A 20,068-nucleotide genomic window follows, 5' to 3' on the forward strand; every position below is an offset into this window, starting at 1 on the left:
ACCTGGGTGGTCCAGGTCATCAGGGAGTTGCCGGCCAAGGCTGAGGCTCACTGCAGAATGGGGGAGTGTGCTGGGTGCTGGTCTGCTGAAAGGCAGCGGTGATAATCCTAGCAACATCGAGGCTTCCCAAGCTCCCGTTCAGATATGAACTCCCTGGGCCCTCATCTCCGCCCTTATTGGAATTTGGGAGAGGTAATCTCATTGGATGAGAAGAAATATTTCTTTTCTAAGAACAAGTGAAGAGGAAAGAAAAGAAAGGAAAGGCCAAATGCATTTCTCTATAAGTATGGATTCAAATTGGGTCCCTTTAAAACAGTGTGTTGGTATCGTTGTCTTTTTGTCATAAAATGGCAAGAGTGACAGGGTGGCTCTCTGTGACTGAGGGTGACAAGACCTCTGCTCCTTTGCACCATCTTTCCACGTCACCCACGCCGAGTCTCATTTTAACTGAAAGCTGCAGCCACAGTGGCAGTGGCAGTGGCAGTGGCAGTGGCAGCACAAGATACAGCTCACTGCCTCATGTTTGTCCAAAGGCTTTGATTGCTGTGGTGGACACGTGTGTTTGCCATTTTCCCATAGTCGCCAGCTCTCTCACAGGAGAGCATTGGGTGTTAGTAACTCTTGAAATATTGGCCATGTACCCAGTCAGTCTGGGACAGCCCTAACTTACGTTCTGCTACCTGCCCTGCTTGCAGTAAGCCTCCTTTTATTTTTTTTAATTTTTTTAAAAAATATATTTTATTGATTTTTTACAGAGAGGAAGGGAGAGGGATAGAGAGTTAGAAACATCGATGAGAGAGAAACATCGATCAGCTGCCTCCCGCACACTCCCCACTGGGGATGTGCCCGCAACCAAGGTACATGCCCTTGACCGGAATCGAACCTGAGACCCTTGAGTCCGCAGGCCGACGCTCCATCCACTGAGCCAAACCAGTCAGGGCAGTAAGCCTCCTTTTAAAGTGGCCTCCTAACTCTGTCGCCAGGCCTGCGGTTGGTACTGTTACCTTGCCATTTAATATTAAACACAGAATGCTGGTGATGAGTGCGCTTGGGCATCTCTGTGGGATTGGTAAACAAAACAAAAGGAGTTCAGAGACTGCTGCGGTGGGCGGTGAATTTGATTCAGGACTTGAGGCCCCATTGGCATCACCCTATGCCCTGACTACCAACCTCCCAAAATACATGCATGCCCTCTCCCTTCACCTTGCGGTTTCCTTGTGAAGTGGGGAACCTCTGGCTGGTAGGCAGTGGTAACTTCAAGGTCTCAGGGTCCAAGCTCTGCTTTGGACTTTTCTTGTGTGAGTAAACACAGACCACTTTTTTTTTTTTTTTTATTTTAAGGATAGAACAGCAGCACAATATAGAAGTCAGTGAACGTCAGCACCCACTGGTCACAGGTCTGTTGGTTTCTCAAATTATATTTATTTATGCCATTAAGAAGAATGATTTAGCAGCATTATTGATGCTGTCTAGGTATAGTTATTCTTTTGCAACGGGGACAAGAAATTGGAAGCCAGTCATCCATGTGAGAGGGAGATGAAAGGAGCCATGTCTCTGTGGTAGTAGCACACTGAGGATGAATAAGGGGGCTGTAATTGCCTGTGGGCGTGACAGCCGCGATGATGAGGGACCCAGTGTTTAGGAGTGAGCAATGGGGCGTAGAAGAGGAATATCTTGATGATGATGGAGTGCACTCGAGGGCAGTGGCTGCTGACTCATGGATTCCATCCACATTCAGCCAGTGACTTACCATGGTCTTTAACCTTCCTCCATGGAGGGTTCTTAAAACACACAGTTCCTCTGACTTGTAAATGATCCAAAGGACTTAAGTCATTAAGTGTGATTTGTAAGAGCAGTTGCTGATGTAGTTTAATGTGGATAACTCCTTTTGGACCACAAAAAGGACCCCCTGATTTTTTCCTCTGTAAGGTGCAGTATTTTGGGCTAAGCCAGAGATGGTGGCTTTGTGTGTGGTAAAATATACATAACAAAATTTATCATTTTAACCATTTTTATGTGTACATTCAGTACATTCACAGTGTTGTGCAACCGTCACCATTATCTACCTCCAGAACTTTTCATCATCCCAAACTGAAACTCAGTACCATTTAAACAATGACCCCCTCATTCCCTCCTCTCCCCAGTGCCCAGTAAACACTTATACTTTTTGACTCAATGAATTTGATTATTCCAGGAACCTCATGTAAGTGAAATGTTAACAACATTTGTCTTTTGTTGTCTGACTTATTTCATTCAGCATGTCTTAGGGGTTCATCCATGTCGTAGCGTGTGTCAGAATTTCCTTCCTTCTAAAGGCTGAAGCACATTCCGTTGTATGTATATACCACATTTTGTCTGTCCATTCATCCATCAATGGACATTTGGGTTGTTTCCACATTTTGGCTATTATGAATGATGCTGCTATGAATATGGGTGTACAGGTATCTGTTGAAGTCACTGCTTTCAACTCGTGTGTGTATTCGCAGAAGTGGAATTAAGCAAGGGAGGTGTTAGTTAGCAATGGAGAGGATGAAACGGTGGGACTGTCCCTCCTCCCAACTTAGTGGTAGAGGTGAACTTTCTGTGAGAGCTTCAGTTATTTACCCAGGTGGGCAGCATAGGGTGAGAGCTGTGAGCATGTGGCCCCATCTTCCTGCTCATGGTTCCAGCACAGGGCTAGCTTCCCATTGCTTTTTGTCCCAGCCCCTTCATCTCTGTAATGCTACCCCCATTCTCCTTCCCTCCCTATGTGTAGCTCCCCCACCTCACCAAAACCCTCAAGAGCAACGCAGTCGTCCCCTGAGCTTCCCTTTGCTCCTGGTTGGTACCTTGGAGGGATGCCAAACCTTTTCTGAGTTCTGTGTGGAGCTGAGCACCAAAGCCTTAGGCTGCTTTGTGATGTGGCCACCAGGTCTTACTTTCCCTTGAATGTCCTGTTTGTGCTCCAAGGTAAATAACCGGCAATGTAAGACTGTGGACTGACTGATACTGGTAGATCTATGTTGTAGTTCAGGTGCTATGGAACTTCTTTACTGGAAGCTTTTAAATCTAGTCAGGCACCATTATTCCTTGGTGGTAAAATACATCTCCAGAGGCTATATTTAATTCTTTATACAGCCATTCTGCTAAAATTATTGCTGGCCTGATATTTTTGTACTTCAGAGGGATACTTTAAGCTTAGGGGTGCTTTGAAAGCATGGGTATATCTCCTGTTTGAAAACATGCATTTATGGAGGATTTGCTTCTTGTTTCTTGGAATTCAGGATGGCAACAAAGGAAAACACATTTTAGAAAAGAAGCTATGAGTAGCCTAGGCACAATCTGGGTCTAGGCTCAGTAACCTACTTATTTTTATGTATAATCTTAAAAGGCTCCGGACCTTCTTACTCACTCTGTTAAGTAGAGGCCCCGTGACCAAACAGTAACACACGCCAGTACAAAAAGGCCATTCAAAGAACCCACACCTCTGTGGTTGAAACCTGACCAGTTCTTCTGTCACTCTGGCCAACTGACTCCAGCTCTAATACGGACTCTGTTATTGCCTCTAAAGTTCTTGTTATGCCAGTAGAACATATTTATTAAGTGTTTCAATAAACTCACAGGAGTTTTAGAGCTGTATTTCCGAAAATCACAGAGCTGATCAAAGTTACAGCTGTAACAACAGGCCCCATTCGGTATTAAAACATAGCTGCCAGATTGCCAGGGAAGCTCACCTCTCATACAACTAATTGGGAATGGTGTTATCCATTAATTTCCACCCTGTGCAGCTGAATAATGTGGTTGACAGATGCTAATTTTCTTAAATTGTAGGCAGCAAATGATGCATGAATACAACAGCAACACACTTTTTTAGAGGCTCTTGGTAGTCATCAGAAAGGGAATTTATATAAAGTTTGATGTAATCACTACCAACTATGGCACAATGTTAGTGCCTTCTAATGACTGCCTTAGATCCATCTGTTGTCCTTTCTTCCCTAACAACACTAATGGGGGTCTAGGCAGGAATAAAACATCCCATGTGTTAGGCTAACCAACCCTCCAATTTGTAACATTCATATGATTCCTAAGGACAAGGCTCATACAAGAATAATGACATCTAAAATCTAGCCCGCGATGGCATTATAAACATTTCATTATAGATGTGTATACACGCTTCCTCATTGAATTGTTTTTTCCAGTGGCTTAACACCATTTTATTTCTTGCTCACCTTATAATTCATTGTGTGTTGGGTAGCCCTTTGTATTTCTTATTTATTTCAAAGTTTACATTTATTGAATGTTCCTTGTGTAAAAATCCTTTCTGTTTTGATTTACAACCACTGCATAAATGTACCCCTATTTTACAGCTGAGGAGCCTGGGGCTTGGAGAAGTCTATGAATATGTGATGGAGTCTGTGTTGGGGCAGAATTGGCACTCAGAAGTCTGACTCTAGAGTCCACCATGACTTAGAGACATTAATTTTACTGTTAACTGCCAAGGACCTCTATGTCCTATTAAACTTAGTTCAAACTCTGTTCTAAAATTGATCAACTATTGACCATCTAAAGGTCTCCTTGTGGGTTAGGATCTGTTAAGTCACAAAGACTGAAAGGCTGATAAGTCTCTCCTCGACCAAATTCTAGCCATGCATTTTCAAGCCCTCTTTCTCCACTAGCCCTTAACCTTGACCATTAAAGATTTGAACACACACATAGTTTCTAACAGCTCAAGGCTACATCCTCAGGATGACCCTAACTCCCTTATAGTGCCTACCTGAGAAAACTCAAGGCTGCCAAAAATTTGCTGCTTGTTCTGGCCACCAGGTAGGATCTGTGTCTCCCTGACTCTGTGGGAGGGTGGAATCCTAACTTCCATGATCGCCAGCTAGCAGACAGAGCTGGCTCGATCGCAGTTGCACTGACTAACCCTTTGCAAATTTTCCCTTCCCTGACTCAGCTGAGCCTCCACTGGCTCCCTGCCCTCTTCCCTGCTTCTCCTGTTAAAGCACCCAGTTACTTCTGTATAAATTGAAGGTGAATTCAGTTCACACTGGACTCTTTTTTCCTGTGGCAGTAGTTCTTACTGATTAAAATCTGTCCTTACCACTTCAAGTAGTGTCCAGCTTTGCTTATCTTTGACAAGGCACACCTATGGTCCTTTTACCAAGATGAGACTCATGCAAGAGGTAGCAGCAAATGAAATGTATGTGTCGTGTTGGCCTGAGGGATTTCAGAGGAGAGGATGGCATGTGTGTCCTGTTAGCGAGGGTCTCTGCTTGCTGTAAACTGCCCTGTGAGAGCTAGCAACAGTGAAGTGTTCAAAGTATGGTTTGAGTCTATAGAGAGAACAAAGTGGCCCTGGTTCCTGGTGCCCCCTCCCCTAGGGCTTTTTCTAGGTCTGTCCACAGCAAGCATGTCAAACTTGTGGGCTGCAAGTCGCATGCCTTGTTTATTTGGCCCGTGTTAGCCTTTGAGTTTGACATGCTTGGTCCAGAGTCTGACCTCCCACCTGAACATGCCGGGCTCATTGAGCTTGGATCCTAGCAGATGAATTTCTTGCACTGAGGATATATTCAGAAACTGTGCCTGCTCCTGTCCTGCTTTCCCACTGGGAGAGAGGGAGCCTTACCCAGTCATAGCTGCCATGACTCTCAGGTTGGGGCCATAATGAGGGTCCTCATTCTCCTTAGAACTTCTCCCCTGCTTCTTGCTTCCTCACTCCACCCAGACCCCGTGGAGAGCCACGGCCATCACCCACGCCCCTCCCTGATGTGGCCTCAGGAACTGCCATTATGAGGAGTGTGAGGAATATGCTCTTGGCTTGTTTGCCATGTTAGATTTTGGAGCATTTTTTTATAGGAATCACTAAAAGCAGTATTATACAGGGTATCCCCAAAAGTGTATACACACTTTTCCTTGATAGCTCAATTGATATTTCTTTCTTTTCAGATTTAACCCGTTGGAATTAATAACTATTCAAAGTATGCATACATTTTTTGGGACACCCTTTATAATGTCATATAAAGAATTAGTAGAGAATAATTTAATACAACTGCATATACCTGCCAGCCAGCTCTTTCAAAGCTTAATATTTGCCACATTCTTTAGCTACATTAGAAAAACTTAATATTAAATTTATTAAAACCACAAGTGAAAACTTATTATTCCCTGCAGATAATTTTTAAAACAATGAAATATTATAGCATACTTCTCCCTGGACTCAGTTCCCATTTTCCCTGCCAGAGAGAACAACAGTTTTGCAAGAAATACTGTTCTTTATTGCAATATTGTTCAATAGTTTTCTCCAGTTCTTTTGTGATCTGGCCAAGGAGTCCATTGCCATGGTTTATTTTGTTGCTGTGGTGGTGAGGGTGTATCGGTGGAGTTGTAAAGCTCTTATGAGCATGTGAGTAGTAATAGTATATTGGCTGCCTTCCATGTCCCAGGCTGATTGCCTTAAGTGCATTATCTCATTTAATCCCATCTGCATGTTATTTTCTTTTAAATATAAAGTTATCCTTTCTTATACCTAGTTTTTCACCTTAGCATATGTGATGAATATTTTCCTGTGATAGGATTTGGGCTTCAAAGTAAGAATCCAGGTTTTGCTCACTTATCAGCTATGTGCCCTGGTCTAATTACGTAACCTCTCTGTGCTTTAAAGTGGAGATAATATTACCTGGTACCCCATAGGGTTGCTAAGACGTGGCAGTGTCTGGCATATAGTAATGTCTCAATATATTTTAACTATTATGCTATAATACAAATTAAATTTAAGAAGATAATCTGGTTAGTTTTATGTTTCCCATTTAAGTGCATTTTAGTCAACAAATGTTTATTGAGCACTTACTATATGCCAGGCACTGTGCCAGGGACTATGCCAGGTACTAGGAATACAGAAATGAATACCTATTTCTTCATCTTGGGGATTATAGGGAGATAGTCTAATAGTTATTTTCTAGTAAAAGAGAAAAGGACTGAATTACAGAATTTTTTAGTGACTTACAATATTTAGCCTTTACACTTTTTATGATGATGTTACATTCTTCAAGTGTTCTTGTATCTACCTTGCTTGGTTTTAAAATGAAGCATCTGAGCCAGAACAGTGATGAGGTTAGACTCTCTCCATCATATAAACTTTGACTTTAGGTAGCTTCTATACCTCCTATCAGGCCTCTCTCTGAAATGTGTACAAAGAAAATACAAAGCATAGAATACAGGAAAAGACACAGGAAGGACCAGAAGGAAAAAAAAAACCACCAAAAATGTATGGGTTCTGATTACTGGAGGTTGCTATATTTTTAACATATGATGCTTTTCAAAAACTGAGAGTTAATTCTCTGTTAAAGAAACCATTTATTTATGTAATAATGGTTAGCATTCCTAAATGCAGGCGGGGCAGATTTCCCAAAGCCCCTATTAGTCTAGCTTTTAGTTCACGTTTCAAACTAAGGCAAGAAAAAAAAAATCCTATCACAGGAAAATATTCATCACATATGCTAAGGTGAAAAACTAGGTATAAGAAAGGATGTCTTTATATTTAAAAAGTCCATGTCCTTGTCCATGTAGAGGTCTAATCTATATATATAAAAGCCTAAGTGACCGTCACCACTGAAACAACCAAACGGACGGCCAAACAGGCTGCATGGGGCGACCAGGCCAGCGGGGGGGTTAGTGAGATATATGTTGTGTAAGATATGTTACATTAAAGTCTAGATTTTTTGGGGGGGGAGCTTCCCCTAGCTCCTATACTTTGATATTGTTGGTAGTTAGAATGGATACTAATAGCTAACTAGCTAATATATTGCAATATTTATTAACCAGTGGGACATGCCTGTGAAGTGTATGCCACAGGTACGGAGTGAGCCTCTTTTACAAGGAACAGATCTGTTGGGGGAGAATCCAAGGAACAAATGTCACCTCTGCTCCAGGACTACTAGCCACACATGTGGCTGCAGTCCCTCCTGATTCTGAGTGGTATGAAGCTGGAGTCCCCACAGACACAGCCCTTGGATGCGACACCACAGACTACCTGCCATCTTATTGTCCCTATATGTTTTATGGGAAAGAAGTGCCCACTTGTTCTTTTATCACCCAAGAAATATTTAATGAGCACTGACTACGGCCAGTCATTGTGCTAGTATTGGAACAAAGCAGATAAAAATCAAACATGGCCTCTGCTTTTACTGAGCTTCATTACTATGTGAATACTCATAACTACATCCCAACTTCCTGAAGTCAAAAAGCCTTATTTCTTGTGCATTGATAACTGGTCCTGTCCCTGTACTTAGAAATTAATACAGTGTGAATTGGTTTAACTGTTTGACTTTCAAAGGCATACATATATATTAGAGTTCAAGGTTGATGTGAGTTGCTCAGTGAAGCTCAACTGACATTGATGTCCTGATTTATGCAAATGGATACAATTATGTGTCCTGTGGACATGGTTGGATGACCAACCAGTACTTCAGAGAGAGAAGCACCAGCCCCATTTCACTGAAAGAATTCCAACTCTTCCTTTTGTTGGTCATGATCTCCACTTTGAGGACTCTTTTCCAGATGAATCCTCAATCACTTTTCATATTAGACATTTTAAAAGTACAGTTATAACTGCATAAGCTTATTTCTAAGATGCTAGGAATGCTTTGTGTATTATATTCATCCTCAGCACATTTGGTGGAATAGGCAGCAGTAACAAGATACTTCATTCTGCCTTGGCTGAAAGCTACAGATGCTGGGGATGAAGAGGTACTCTTGGGTTTATGTGGGAAATCAGGGTCGGAACTTGTCTTAATTAAAACAATTTGCCTCCGGTTGCTTTTGGTAAATGTAATTATTGGCAAACGTTATATAGAAGAATGGTCAAGAAGAGATCTCCCGTTTCCATGGAGGTGTTACTGTTCTGCCTGTCACTTACATTGTCTTCTCTTTAACCCCGACAGGAAGGTACCTCCTTCCTAACCCCACCGCAGGACAGACCTGGTCAGCATCTGCGGAGACGTCCAACCTCGTGCGCATGCGCAGCCAGGCCTTGGGCCAGTCGGCACCCTCGCTCACGGCCAGTCTGGTAAGTGTGTCTGTGGGCTCTGTCTGTGGTGGGTTGGGTTTTACCCGTCTTGCCACCTCGCTAGGGACTATTTTAAGTTTATTGACTTTAACTAGATTTGAACCTACATTTAACATTGAGCACAGATTTGGCAATGTGAAATACCTTGCTTTCAGTGTGCTCATTTTTCCAAGCACCAACCCCTAACCCCCCAACCTAATTTGGAGTATTTCTTTCAATTTTTCTCTGTCTGCACTCTTCCCTCAAAAGAAAGGAAGATGTTTCTAAGCTTTAAAACAATTCAAAGTAACAGAGAAGTGGCAAGAGTAAGAAAAATAATAGAACACCAACTGATCCTTTACTAGATTCAACTATTAACCTCTTGCCCAACTTGCTTTATCATTTGCTTTCTCTCCCTCTATATAGACACAGGCATATACATATATGTATACATGCACACATACTTTTTTAAACTGTTTGGGAGTAGCTTGTATATATTATAGCCTTTTGTTATCAGTTTTCAACTTTAGTAAATTTATGGCTGATAAAAGCCCTTTATCTACTCTTCCATCTGCATTTCAGTTTTATCAATTGGCTCAATAATGTCCTCTATAACATTATCCCTCCCCCAGAACAGGATCCAGTCCAGAATCATGCATTGAATTTAATTGTCATATCTACTTAGTTCCCTTTAATCTGGAATTATTTCCAGAGCCTTTATTTACCACTTTGACATCAAGATCTTTGAGGACTATATACTCCCATCCATGTGTTTTAATAGAATATTTCGCATATTACATGTTGCTTATATGTTTGATATTTCCTCATGGTGAGATTTATGTCTTTGCATCCCAATCTAGAATATCCCATTGGGTCTGCCATCTGCAGACACATATGTCTATCTGTCCCTCATTGTGAAGTTAATTTTTCCCCCTAGTCAAGGTTTTGACAGATGTCTCCACTGTAGTTAGACTTTTGCTCTTGTATTCAATAAGCATTCTGTGGGGAGATACTTTCAGGCCATGCAAACATGTTTCTCCTCATCAAAAATTACCCCTAGATTTCCAGAACATGGTGGTTCTTGCCAGGCCCCTTCTTTTCTGTGATAATTGAAAATGGTCATTATTACAACTCTAGCACTTTCTCCATATTTACCAGTTGGCACATGATACAAATATTTGCATATTTTTTGGCAGCATGGACTCCCACATTCCTTTTATTTTTTTCAATGTACACCTTTATTTTTAACCATGATCCTTCCTAGAATTTTGTGTTCTAGTGGGCTCATTACTTTTCTACTTTAACCTTTGGCCTAGGAGTGTTTACAAGTTATTTTTGCATTGGTGGGAGGGGTTGTATGGTATGGGAATAGATTTTTAAACATATTTTACTGATGATGCAAATAATATGTAAGTCGGTGCATTATGATGCCTTTTAATTTGATGTATTGATAATAGGTTATTTTGGATATATGGGAATCATTCAATAATGCAGAGAGATGTGAGTTAGGTCCTGATTTTGCCATTAGATAGTGTGTACACTTGAGCAAGTCACTGAGTTTCTCAGATTTTATCATCTCATCTGCAACTGCCAGATGAAAAGAGGCATAAACAGTCTCTGGAATTCAACTTTGGAATTCCCGAATCTACTTTTCAAATAATAAAGATTCTGAATGGTATTGAATAATTATCCATAAAAAGTTTCTTTCAGGATATATTATGATTTCAAAATTGACTATGATCTTTAAGCCAAAGTTTACTGTCTTCCTTTTATGAAAAATTTGGGACTTATTTTAAATGTGCACTTAAAGTGATGATCACATTTTCCTCCGTCTCATCCCCAAGTTCAAAGTTACTTTTTCTTCTTGGGGAATTTTATCAAAAGCTTATTTTACTGTAAGTATTTACTTTTTAAGGAACATTTCTCACAATTAGTGATTTTTTTTAAAAAAGTGTCTTTTGGGGTCAATGCAATATTATTCTTAAGACTTTAAAATAGTAATCTTGTATGTTTGTTGCCAAGAAAATCATTCTGATTAAAGCAACACTGTTAAAAGTAAGATATATACTGGTATATACAGTATGTCTCATTCCGAAGTTTCATGATTTCCGAGTTGTAGTTTAAGGAAAACTATTTGTGAGCCGTTTGACCAAGTCTCTGTCCTCCAACCTGAGAGCAGCCGCTGGAGGAGGGCTGCCGGGCTGAGACCCTCCTGTTTCCCTCGTTGTTCTGCTTGAATTGGTCGAGGTTTCTCTGCCATATCATTTATTCCCGTGTGTCACCGTATGTACCCTTTGCAGAAGTGTTATTAGTTAACCCCTAGAGTGCCAGGGAGCGCGATCGAGCACCTCCTGCAGTGTCACTATTAGATGCTAGTAGTTCACTCTTTATTGACAGATGGCACCTCAGTGCAGATTGCTTATGATGCCAAATGTTTGTAGTTCTACAATTGACCACTGGCATTTATCTGCCTAATTTTTTACAGGTACTACGATTTTATGAAGTTTACTCAGATTTTGTAGCCCTAAAGCTTCGAAATGGCGTCCAGTTATAAGTCTGCTTTTATTAGTGATGATGATATTGCTAAAAATGTCAATTCTTGCTGTGAAGATGACGATTTTGTGGAAGATATTGGAGAAGGGCGTCCCTCTATTTTAACATTATATGTTTTGTTCAAATTTTTTTTTCTACTACTAGTATTTTATAATACAATCAGCAAACAATATATGTCAAAGATGAAAACAAATGTAGTAAAGGTTTCCTTAAGTTTTTGAATATGTAACTTCACTTACTTGTGATTCATAATTTTTTTCCCTAAACTGCTATAAAATCAGCAAAAATGCCTTGGCAATTTTAGCATAGTTCCTAGGATATTGGTTGGCACTCAAAGGGTTAATGTTTTTGGATTGGATTATGTTTAAAGTGCCTCTGCTGATTACAACTAACAGATTTAGTAATGATGCTGAGAGGTGGAAATATACACCTGTTAGAATTTACTTTCTTTTTCTTTTTTTTGGGGGGGGGGGTAACATCCTATATAATAAAGAGCTAATATGCTAATTAGACTGAACAGCAGAACAACCGTCCAGATGACCTTCTGGATGAAGCTGGGGCTGCGAGGGCAAACCCTTGCACTAATTTCGTGCATTGGGCTTTTAGTTGTTTAATAAAATTATATAGGTTTCAGGTATAGAATTCTATAATAGATCATCTGTATATTGTATTGTGTGTTCACCAGCTCAAGTCAAGTCTCCTTCCATCACCACTTATCTCCCCTTTACCCTCTTCTATCCCCTTTCCCTCTGCTAATCATCCTACTGATGTCTGTGTCTGTGAGTTTTGTCTTTCCTTTGCTGAATCCCTTCACCTTTTTCATCCAGCCCCCAACCCACTCACCTATGACAGCTGTCAGTCCTCTGATATCTATGAGTCTGTTTCTGTTTTGTTTGTTAGTTCATTTTGTTCATTAGATTCCACCTATAAGTGAAATCATATGATACTTGTCTTTCTCTGACTGGCCTTTTCTCTCTTCTTCCTCCTCCTCGTTTCTTTTTTTATTTTCTAAACAAGCTGATGTTTTTGGAGGTGCTCTGTACAATAGAACATGATTCTCTTGGACCCTCTCCTGGCTACGACTCTCACCCCTAGCCCCCCATCTTAGAGCTGTAAGCCAGCCTTCTCCTCCTGACTCTCCTTGGTGTGTATCATGGCGCACCGTTGTTTTAATTCTTTGTGTTTACGCCTCACATCCCCCTGCTAGACTGCAAGCTCCTTCAGGGTAGAATTCCTGTCTGGTTGGCTTTCTGCTCCTCACTGCTCCTAGCACAAAGCCTTGCGTATAGGAGGCATTCAATAAATAATGCCGATGGGACAAATAATTATTCCTAGGAAGTGACAGATTCCTTTACTTGCAAGGCGAGAGTGATGGTGCGATTCTCTCTGCTGTAATGGGTGGCCTAATAAGATCATCCATCTAAAACCTCTTTGGTTTTGTTGTTCACGGCATCTTACAATTGTGATTAGCCTTAAAGTCCATGTAATGGGCCAAATCCCATTTAGTTCTACATCAGCCGTTCAAAAATTAGGCTGACAAAATTATGAAGAGATTACAGTGTCCACATTCAAGGAGATTTTATTAATCTGCCTGTAAGCAGTCATGTAGCAGATTGGCTTAAATATTTTGTTGATTCACTGAAAAAGTGAGTCGAAGCAAAGTGTGTGTTCAAGTGTGTAAAAATGGGAAAAATAGGGATCAATGCGGCATATGTCCAAATAACGGCATTGCAAGTTGATTTAACAAAATTTTATGTTCAGCACAACATACATTTCAGAAAAGTAGAGACCTGAGAGGGATTCGTATGTTAATAAGATATAAATGAAGGCCCCGTGGCTGGTAGGTATTCATATGTTAGTAAGATATAAATGAAGGCCCCATGGTTTGGTCGGTATGAATTTTAGTAAATGCATGACCTATAGTGATTTAAATGCCATAGGCAAGCTTGAAGGTAATACTAACTACCTTCTCAAAAAGGAGATTAATTCCTAGCCCAAAGTATCTAGTTTTCCTTGGCGATGCTAAATGTAGCTGTGCTCCCTCTCCCAGACATTTGGGGCATTTCAGATAAATGACATGTTGCCAATTCATCCTAAGTAGCCTGGTTGCTGGCAGAATACATGCTCAGCCAGTGTCCGCCTGCTGGGACACCAGCCGGGAGTGCTGATGAAGTGTCAGATGTATACTTCATATACATTAATCTGGAGAGGGGAAAACTCATTTCCCCATTTGCTTCCTCCATCTTTCTGTCCCTCCACACACACATGGGTAGTTTATCAAAGAAGTCATAGTCGTCAAAAGCAGGGGGGTTTAGACAGATGCTGCTTTCCGGCAACACATGGGCATTTCAGGAGGCAAAAGCAGGACCAGTGTGACTTACTTTTCTTTAGGAAAATAGGGTTGTGAGCTCGGATGGTTCAAGTTTAGAAATGGTGTATGTGGTCATCCACTTCTTTTGTACTTTGGGTAATAGATAGGTGGCAGAAACACAGTGAAAATTAGTTTTCAGTTTTCCCCTCCAGTTTTCTGTGTGTTTTGAATCATGAGACTGATGTTTTGTTTGTGTGAACATCCTGTCACATTCTTTCTTATTGGGTCTTTCTTGACCATCCTATTTGAAACTGTTCCCACATTGTATGCCCCCCCTCCCCGTGTTACTCATTCACATTTCTCCATAGCTTTAGCTCCTTCCAATAGTCTACATAATTTACCTTATTGTATAGCTCTTAATATTTAATGAGAAATTCATGAGGGTGAAGATATTTTTTTTTGTTTTCCCAGTTACTTCTTCAGGTGCTCAATGAAGACTTATTAAATGCTTGAGCATGTATATTTCCTTTCTATAAATTTTTTGTACCCTAAATGGACTCCTGTTTATTTTTTGTTGTTTTGATCTGTGATTAACTTTTGGGGTTTATATTATTTATTCCACTGAAGAAGCTATTGTTCAAGCCCAAGAGCAGTTCACTATGCAAACTGAATTCAGGAATTAAACTATAGTTGTTCAGTTGGAAAATGAGAATGGGGGCGGAGAGGGGCGGAAAGCAGTGTGGTTAAGAGATCAACTCTAGTTTCTGCTACTTGTTAGCTGTGCGAACCTCAGTGTCTTCATCTGTGTAGTGGGTCTAATGGTTGTGGTAACCTCATAACGTTATTGCGAGGATTAAATGAATGAGCTTTTATGTGCTACTTTGCACAGTGCCTGTCACTCAAATGCTGGAGTCAGTGTTCCTGGGGTTGGTAGGAAAAATGTTTCTTGGGGGTTATCAGCTGGGCGTGGCTGAGATGGTATTATCAGAAGGGAGGGAGACAAGCACTTACCTCTCAGATCATTTGATTTCATTTTTGTCCTTATCCCTTGCATCATGGTGGATTACTTTGTTTCTTTCTTCCTCATTTTCTCTCAAAATTCATCAACCCAACCAACTGGAAGATATCTTTCTAGAAGAGTTAACTGTATTGAAGCAAGGGTGTGCTTTTAAATATTGTTTTTCAACTTTTGATATTAGGTTAAATGATATAATTTTGTTTCTTCAGTGACCCTCTTTTGACATTGTATCCATTCCTTTTAATGGAAAATTTATGTTTCATGATGTACAATAAATATTAAAACCAAGCTATTTAAAGTAATCTATTCAAAGAGCCTTGATGAATATTCATCTTTTCCATTTTCAAAAATGCATTATGAAGAGCCAGGGCAAATTCACTAAATGTATGCAAAAGTGCATTTTTCTTTTTTAATTCATTCAGAATGTACTGACATAATGTCAGCATTTATTTAGGCTAGAGACTTTATTTGCAGCCATTTAATATTATATCAATACTTCATTAGCCTTATAGCTCAAAAACAAAAACCTGAGCTGAAGTCCAATTAGTGAACTCAGAGAGAGCACCTGCTAAATATTGATGTTGGGACAATTTGAATGCCCTTGGATAAATTGCTTAACAAAAGTTGCAGAATACAACTATGAATTAACATCTCTCCTTAGCCATTATGACTCAATTGAAAGGCTGCATAATATTCTAATGTATGGATTTCTCCCAGTTTATAAAGCTATGTCACCCTTTCGGTTATTTCCAAGTTTTCCCTCTTGCAAATAATGGTGATGAGCAGGCTTTTAATAAGTCCTTGTCACCTCTAATTATTTTTTCAGGGTATATTCTTGGAGCAGGATTACTATGGTAAAGGATGTGAGGATGATGGAGCTTCCTCGGACTTTGGCTGAATCGTTTCTTGGAATGCTCTGCACATTTATATTTCCATACATTGAAAAAGTGTGTCTCCCCTATACTCTGGCCAGCAGTCAGTATTGCCTTCTTAATAAAAGGTAACCTTGCTAGTTCACTAGGTGAAAATAATCTTTTTTACATCTATTGTTGATTTCGAGTGAAGTCGATATGTTAATTGGACACGTTGAACTCGTAACACCAAAGCCCTCAGATAAAGCAAATATGAAACTGGGCTTATCCACACTTCCTCCTATAACGTCTTCCTTCCGTGCCGGGGTCCAACCCCAGCAGGTCCAGGGGTTCCCAAAGGTGTGGACGGAGTCGGCGAAGAAGGAAGGACACGGAGACAGCGTTCAGTTGATCAGCAGCCTAGCCAGGATCTCCAGCCAAGTTCTGGTCTCGATCTCCAGAGAGGTACTGCTTAGGATCTCCAGGTTCTCCAGTGAAGTTCTGGTTAGGAGCTCCAGCCAAGTTCTGGTCTGGATCTCCAGAGAGGTTCTGCTTAGGATCTCCAGCGAAGTTCTGGTTAGGATCTCCAGCCAGGTTCTGTGGCCATGTTCCCTCGCTAGGTTCTCCAGCCACGTTCTGTCCAGGTTCTCAAGCCAGGTTCAGTCACCAGGTTCTAGTCAGGTTCTCTTGCCAATTTCTGTAGTCAGGTTCAGTCCAGGATCTTTTGCCATGTTCCCTCGCTAGGTTCTGTCTCTAGGTTCTGAGGCCAGTTTCTGTCCAGGATCTTTTGCCATGTTCTCTCCAGCGAAGTTCTTCTGTCTCTAGTGAACGTTCTGTGTAGGTTCTGTGCCAATTTCTGTCTCTCTCTGTGTCTCTTAAGTTCTGACTTGTTACATCTGTATTTATACCAGTTGATTCCAATCCTATCAATCTCTATTTCAAAGGTTAGGGCGTTTCTTATCTCCATTCCAGGGAGTAAAGATTATGTAGCTTAAGCATGATTATTCATAGTTAAAGTGATTAATTACCCACCTGGCACTTAGTTAAGGGGTTTTATTCCCTCCCTAACTTCAGGGGAAAATCCCTACCTGGGGAAACAACCTTTCTCAGAGACCTTGGTTAAAACACATAGTGCCAAGAAGGTGAGCAAACATATTAAGAACAGTATGCCATATATGCCGGGTCCCTTGAAACAGCAAGGATGGACCGGCTCCCGGCAAATTCCCCCTTTTTTATTTTTTAAAAGGAGGTATTAAAAAGAAAAAAAAACACAAATGCTCTCTTGTATCCATTTTAAGAGTAGGATTGGCGCTTTCCACTATTACCTGAGGCCTGATCTATCACCCCAGGGAGAGCTTGCCAATCCTGCACTTTCCCGGGGTGGAAAGGCTGCAGTGGGGTTAAGGATAAGGCTCCTTGGGCCTACCTCCTCCCATGCCTTTACATTTACCTTTCCTTCCTCAGAAAAGCATGGACATACTTCTTGTATAAAACCTTCTGTCTGACTAGGAGTAACCTTAATTCCTCTGCTAGCAAGCATATGTGTTAAAAGATCAATACAGAGTCTTATTTCTTTAGACTCAGTATGGCACATCTTCTTAATCTAAAGATCAATACAGAGTCTTCTTTCTTTGGATTCAGTATGGCACATCTTCTCAATCTAAGAATCAATACAAAGTCTTCTTTCTTTGGACTCAGTATGGCACATCTTCTCAATCTAAGTTCTGTACTATCCACCTTCTTACCCTACTTATCCCCTATAGGGGGGTCTGAAGTACCCTGGTGGAGTCCTATCCGTCCCGAATGTGGGGGTTCTCAATGGGGGGGGCTTACCTAGGGGAATCCTGTTCTAGGGGTTCCCAAAGGTGTGGACAGAGTCGGCGAAGACTATCCACCCTCTTCCTATGGTGGAGTCCGATCCGTCCCGAGTGAGGGGCGCTTACCTACGGGTCCCTGTTCGGGCGCCAGATGCTGGGGTCCAACCCCAGCGGGTCCAGGGGTCCCCAAAGGTGTGGACGGAGTCGGCGAAGAATGAATGACACGGAGATAGCGTTCAGTTGATCAGCAGCCTAGCCAGGATCTCTAGCCAGGATCTCCAGCCAAGTTCTGGTCTGGATCTCCAGCAAAGTTCTGGTTAGGATCTCCAGAGAGGTTCTGCTTTGGATCTCCAGCCAGGTTCTGTGTCCATGTTCTCTTGCTAGGTTCTCCAGGTTCTCCAGCCAGGTTCTGTAGCCATGTTCCCTCGCTAGGTTCTTCAGCCAGGTTCTGTGTCCATGTTCTCTTGCTAGGTTCTCCAGGTTCTCCAGCCAGGTTCTGTAGCCATGTTCCCTCGCTAGGTTCTCCAGCCAGGTTCTGTCCAGGTTCTCCAGCCAAGTTCAGTCACCAGGTTCTAGTCAGGTTCTCTTGCCAATTTCTGTAGTCAGGTTCAGTCCAGGATCTTTTGCCATGTTCTCTCGCTAGGTTCTGTCTGTAGGTTCTGAGGCCAGTTTCTGTCCAGGATCTTTTGCCATGTTCTCTCCAGCGAAGTTCTTCTGTCTCTAGAGAACGTTCTGTGTAGGTTCTGTGCCTAGGTTCTGTCTCTCTCTCTGTGTCTCTTGCTGTCTTGTTACATCTGTATTTATACCAGTTGATTCAATCCTATCAATCTCTATTACAAAGGTTAGGGCGTTTCTTATCTCCATTCCAGGGAGTAAAGATTATGTAGCTTAAGCATGATTGTTCATAGTTAAAGTGATTAATTACCCGCCTGGCACTTAGTTAAGAGGTTTTATTCCCTCCCTAACTTCAGGGGGAAATCCCTACCTGGGGAAACAACCTTTCTCAGAGACCTTGGTTAAAACACATAGTGCCAAGAAGGTGAGCAAACATATTAAGAACAGTATGCCATATATGCCAGGTCCCTTGAAACAGCAAGCATGGACCGGCTCCTGGCACTTCCGTTTCCTAAACCAGCTTACTATAGCAACTGTGGGTATCCTCTCCGGCTCTTGGGATTCAGGAACAGCTGAGTGTGATTATAATGTATGTAGCTGATGGCATTATTCCACAGTTCAACATTTTTTTTCATCTGGAAAGTAGTAATCTCAATTGTGAAGTAGTGCCTTCAGCTGTGGACATTATACTTGGAGTCTCAGGGGTGCTTGTATTCCAGGAGCAATACATCTTTGAATTATTACCCTCTGTGCTAGGTTCTGTTTATAGTGAAGGGATGAATTTTCATAACTCAGCTCCAAAATAGCGAAAGGGAGCCCTGAGCAGATTATTACAGGGCAGGCCTAATCCATGAAGATAAATCTCATTATAGGCTCACCTGGGCCCAGCCACAGAGTAGTTGGTTTAACCGAGTCTGTAAATCAAAGATAGGCTTAAAAACAAACTATAAAATGCTCACTGTAATCTAACTACTGCCTCTATGAAGAGATACTCTAAATGTGCATCCTTACTCTATACATGCTTGACTGTCATGAGAATAATGAGCAGAAAACATGTGAAGTATGCTGTGATTCAGACTATGAATGAATAAACTACTTATTTGGGAGGAGAGATTTCTTTTAATGGAAATCCACCCAGAAAAAGTCACTTAAAAGTTCCCATCCCAATTTTCTCTTTCTCACATTTTGCAAAGATTAAAAATATTCATTACCTTATGTATGGGTCATCCTTCCTGGGAAGGATGGGGTGCCTGCCGGAATAGCTCTGTGTGTTTGGGGGCCTAGACAGACTGGTTGAGTGAAGACTTACTGTTATCAAAGGCCATAAATATTCTATGAGATTTAAAGAGAAAAGATGCATGCCCTCTTTTCATTGTTTACAATCATAGAGGGGAATGAAACAAATTTATTACTGCAATACCATGTGTCTGTGTGTGTGTGTGTGTGTGTGTGTGCGCATTACCCAAATGCGGACCTATTTTAAAAGTGGCCAACCTGTTCGCCAAGCATTATGAGTTGTTGCTGGCACTTATTCCTCACTGTGACTTTAGCATCAAGGACAGTGCCTGGTATGCCTTTGGTACTCACATTTTGGTTGTTTTTTTTAACAAACTAGAGGCCCGATGTATGAAATTCATGCACAGGTAGGGTCCCAGGCCTGGCCGGCAATCAGGGCTGATCTGCGGGGCAACCTGCAGCGCAGTTGGGCGGCCCTTGCTGGCACCTGCCTTGGCTGGCCTGGCGCTGCCCACTCCCCAGCCCTGCCCCCCACCGCCACCAGTTGTGTCCCTCTGCTGGCAACTGCCTTGGCTGGCCTGGGACATGTGGGCTGGGGGCAGCTCCTGTGTTGAGTGTCTGCCCCCTGGTGGTCAGTGCATG

At 41.6% G+C, this 20,068-nt stretch overlaps 1 protein-coding gene across 1 annotated transcript in view; it reads left to right on the forward strand.

Annotated features, from left to right (window-relative positions):
* MAST4 (microtubule associated serine/threonine kinase family member 4) overlaps nt 1-20,068 on the forward strand; it is a gene marked incomplete at its 5' end in the record, with an annotated part of 512,560 nt that overhangs the window by 155,813 nt on the left and 336,679 nt on the right. The window contains 1 exon segment of the mRNA XM_081090007.1: nt 8,922-9,046. Coding sequence (XP_080946133.1) covers nt 8,922-9,046 — 125 coding nt within the window.

The sequence above is a fragment of the Myotis nattereri genome (assembly GCF_964212035.1).
Source record: "Myotis nattereri genome assembly, chromosome: 4".
NCBI classification, from domain to species: domain Eukaryota; kingdom Metazoa; phylum Chordata; class Mammalia; order Chiroptera; family Vespertilionidae; genus Myotis; species Myotis nattereri.